The sequence below is a fragment of the Capra hircus genome, assembly GCF_001704415.2.
Source record: "Capra hircus breed San Clemente chromosome X unlocalized genomic scaffold, ASM170441v1, whole genome shotgun sequence".
NCBI lineage: Eukaryota > Metazoa > Chordata > Mammalia > Artiodactyla > Bovidae > Capra > Capra hircus.
The window spans coordinates 41,743,264-41,746,982 of NW_017189516.1; the positions used below are offsets into that span (position 1 = coordinate 41,743,264).

At 47.4% G+C, this 3,719-nt stretch overlaps 1 protein-coding gene across 1 annotated transcript; it reads left to right on the forward strand.

Moving 5' to 3' along the window:
- Positions 1 to 363: 363 nt before the first annotated feature.
- Positions 364 to 1,767, forward strand: LOC102175566 (melanoma-associated antigen B2-like). The gene is made up of 3 exons (XM_018043724.1): positions 364 to 637; positions 668 to 1,377; positions 1,546 to 1,767. The coding sequence occupies exons 1-3, from the start codon at positions 364 to 366 to the stop codon at positions 1,765 to 1,767; spliced, it is 1,206 nt and encodes a 401-aa protein (XP_017899213.1).
- Positions 1,768 to 3,719: the final 1,952 nt, after the last annotated feature.

The window sequence follows — 3,719 nt, forward strand, 5'->3', positions numbered from 1 at the left end:
TACCCAGGCTCCGCCAGGACTTGACGTAATAATACTGAAGATGAGCTGAGAGGACCCCACTGCAAGCACCTGCCGTCACCTGAGTAAATCCAAAGCAGGGCTGAGAGGATGCAGAGGAAACATAAAGCCTTTTTTTCTTCCTCTGTGGGATTGTGTGAGGACAGGCTGACCAGGAAAACAGGAGCCTTGTGGGTTCCTAGGGCAGTGTCCTCAAGGACACCTGCAGAGGCGGCCATTGATTAAGCCATTGCAGAATCTCCCTGTTTTAATGTGCTCATGTCACCTCATTCTCCATCCTCCAGGTGCCCCAATCTCCTGTCTGTTGGCCCAGACTCCTGCCTGCGGTCCCTGACCACAGCCATCATGCCCCGTGGGCAGAAGAGTAAGCACTGTGCTTGTGAGAAACGTCGCCAGGCCCGGGCTGAGACCCAGGGTCTTCATGATCAGGCTACCACATCTGGGGGAGAAGAGACCACCTCCTCTTCCCCTCCTGATTCAGAGAGCGGTCCCTCAAGCTCGTCTGCTGCTGGCACCTCCAAGGGGCCTCAGGGAGCCCAAGGCACCACCAGTGCTGCTGCAGGTGCTGTACGCAAAAGATCTGGTGTCGGGCGCGCAGCACGCTCGAGATCTGGTGTTGGTGCTGCAGCACGCTCAAGATCTGGTGTAGGTGCCGAGGGCCAAGTTCAGGAAGGGGAAAATTCCTCCCAGGCCTCAGCTGCTGCTGAGAGCTCTCACACAGATCTTCTGACCAGGAAAGCAGGGGTGTTGGTGCAGTACATGCTATATAAGTATCAGGTGAGGGAGCGCATTAAGAGGTCTGAAATGCTGAAGGCAATCACTAGAAGGTACAGGGAACAATTCCCTGAGATCCTTAGCAGGGCCTCTGAGCGCATGGAGATGGTGTTTGGCCTGGTGCTGAAGGAAGTCAGGCCCAACAGTCACTGCTATACCCTGGTGAGCAACCTAGATCTCAGTGACAGTGAGTCTATGAGAGGTAACTGGGGGCTGCCAAAGAATGGTCTTCTGATGCCTCTGCTGGGTGTCATCTACCTGAATGGCCACCGGGCCTCTGAGGAGGAGATCTGGAAGTTCCTGAATATTCTGGGCATTTATGATGGAAGAAGTCACTTCATCTTTGGAGAGCCCAGGAAGCTCATCACAGAAGATCTGGTGCGAGAAGGGTATCTGGAGTACCGCCAGGTGCCCGGCAGCGATCCCCCTCGCTATGAGTTCCTGTGGGGTCCTAAAGCGCTCACAGAAACCAGCAAGACGAAAGTCCTGCAGTTTTTGACCAAGGTCAACGATTTGGTCCCCAATGCCTTACTGCCGTATTATGAGGAGGCTTGGAGAGAGGAGATAGAGAGCACCGGAGCCAGAGCTGCTGCCGGGAACGGCCCTTCTGCCTTGGCCAGATCTGGCACTTCTGCTCCGGCTAGGGCTGGCACTTCAGCTTCGGCCAGGGCTGACATGTCTGTCTCGGCCAGGGCTGGCCCTTCTGTCTCAGCCAGGGCTGGCCCTGTGGCCTCGGCCAGACCTGGCACTTCTGCCGAAACCAGGGCTGGCACTTCATCCTTGGCCAGGCCTGATATGTTTGCCTCAGCCAGTGCTGACCCTTCAGCCTTGGCCAGGGATGGCACTTCTGCTGCAGCCAGGGCTGACATGTCTGCCTTGGCCAGTGCTGGCCCTTCTCCCTCTGCCAGGGCTGGCACTTCTGCCTCAGCCAATGCCCACTCCAGGGCCGCATCCAGCTGCTCAACTCGCCCCTAGTGTCATCTGAAGCCCGTTCTTCACTTTGTGGTTTGAGAAGCCTGTCAACCTATGTTCCTAATATGCATCAATAACTTGTTGACTTTTTATTCCTCAATTTTCAATTGTTACTTTTTTCAACAAAGTTCATTTAGGTTCATGATAGAAGTATATGAATTACATGGGTCTCATGCAGTTGCTGTTTGTCAGATTTAGGATTAAGAGTTTTGATTTTTGAAATACATAGTGGAAATCCTCAAATCACTTTTGTGATCCAGGATGAGAATAACTGCACTTTAGGATAAGAATATCCTTAGAAATGTGTAAGACACAACACTAAGAGAGGCTCAGAACATAGATGCATAGAGAGAAAGCTGAAAGTTCGTCAATTTTTGGTTTGTTTTACTCTGTTTAGTTTCCCTTTATGTAAATGTAAAAGATATATACTTTGATCGGATTATATTTTTTAAGAATGTTTGAGAATATAAATTATAGCAAATTATTTATATGTGGTTCTTCTTTTACACATTAATTGAGCATCTGCTCTTAAGAAAACTTCATGCTTGTACTGGCAATGTTTAGTCAAAAAAAAAAAAAAAACATTGCATGCCTCAGCCCCTGCAGATATACTATCTCAGAGAAGCTGTCACTATGTGGAAGAGGCTGAGTTACTCTCTAAATCAGGAAGAACAAGAAAGAAGCAAGGTAAAGAGGGGGTGGCGAGAACATATTATTTGGTTTCATTGCTAAGCAGAAGTTTGACTGATTGGGGAGGTTAGATCATTTTTTAATTTTTTTCAGTTAGAACACTGCATAGTCCCTGACATCTCTTAGATGCCAAAAAAAAAAAAAAAAAAAGCCCAGCTGATGTAACATCTCAGGTGAAATAATCATAGTAATAACTGCCATTGCCCCTAATGTCTCTATTGAGACAGGCGCCATGCCTGACGCTTTTCATAAATACATATATTCCACCAGTCTTATCAGACAGAGCTTATCAAACTCATTTCACAGTGGAGAGCCCAAGGGTTATAGAGTTAGTAGAGTTAGAGTTTGGTTTTGTGCTGAAATACTTAAGGCTGGTAAATGACAGAGCTGGGACTAGACTCCTGCCCTAAACTACTTTAGCACTCATACTATTCTCTCCCCACCCTGAGACATACCCTTATCTTTTGTTTTAAACAAGTACTTTTGACATTTCATTTCCTTTTCCTTTTATTTACTTTTTATTTATTTGGCTGTGCTGAATCTTAATTGTGGCACGTGGGGTTTACTTCCCTGACAAGGGATCGAACCTGGGCCCCCTGCATTGGGAGCCTGGGGTACTAGCCACTGGACCACCAGGAAAGTCCCCACCCTGTATCTTTTATTTCAGTGTTTTTCTCAGTACTTCAAAATATGTCCTAGGTGATTTAAAAAAAAAATGCCCTTGTGCTCAAGCTCCTGGATTGGAATGTGTAGCCAGAGCAGTAAGAATACCAAATCTATTTAACAAAAAATAGGTATACCTTATTCATTACTCACAGATAAAGAGACAATATTCCGTGCCAGTATAAGCATGTACATTGGCCATATTAGATAAACCTCTGAAGACCAAGGGCTCTCCAGTATCATGCTTACAGTCTCTTGCCTGTAGAAAGTAAATCTATCAGAATAGAAATGACATGAAAACTTTCACCTGGCTGATGAGGAGATAGATTGACGTACCTTTTTTTTTTTTTTTCTCCCTGACGGGCTACCACCTCTCCTGGGACTCCTTGGGCTCTAGCTTGTCCATCTCCCAACACTCCTGGGACAGGGACCCATTCATTCTCTGTAGCACTGCAGATCAAACAGGGCTCAAGAGTTTGCAGAGATGTGGAATTTCCCGAGAAGCCTTTAATCCAAGACACAGCAAGATGAGGACCCCATGTAGGAGGATTGAGGAGAGCAACACCCCAGAATATGGGTTGGGGGTCACTGGGACAGCACTC

Bases quoted from the DNA above. Each gene is read 5' to 3' on its own strand.
- LOC102175566 (XM_018043724.1), top strand. From the start codon at position 364: ATGCCCCGTGGGCAGAAGAGTAAGCACTGTGCTTGTGAGAAACGTCGC. The intron at 638-667 runs GTGCTGCAGCAC...GATCTGGTGTAG, and splicing joins ACGCTCGAGATCTGGTGTTG to GTGCCGAGGGCCAAGTTCAG. The intron at 1,378-1,545 runs GCTGCTGCCGGG...CCTGGCACTTCT, and splicing joins TAGAGAGCACCGGAGCCAGA to GCCGAAACCAGGGCTGGCAC.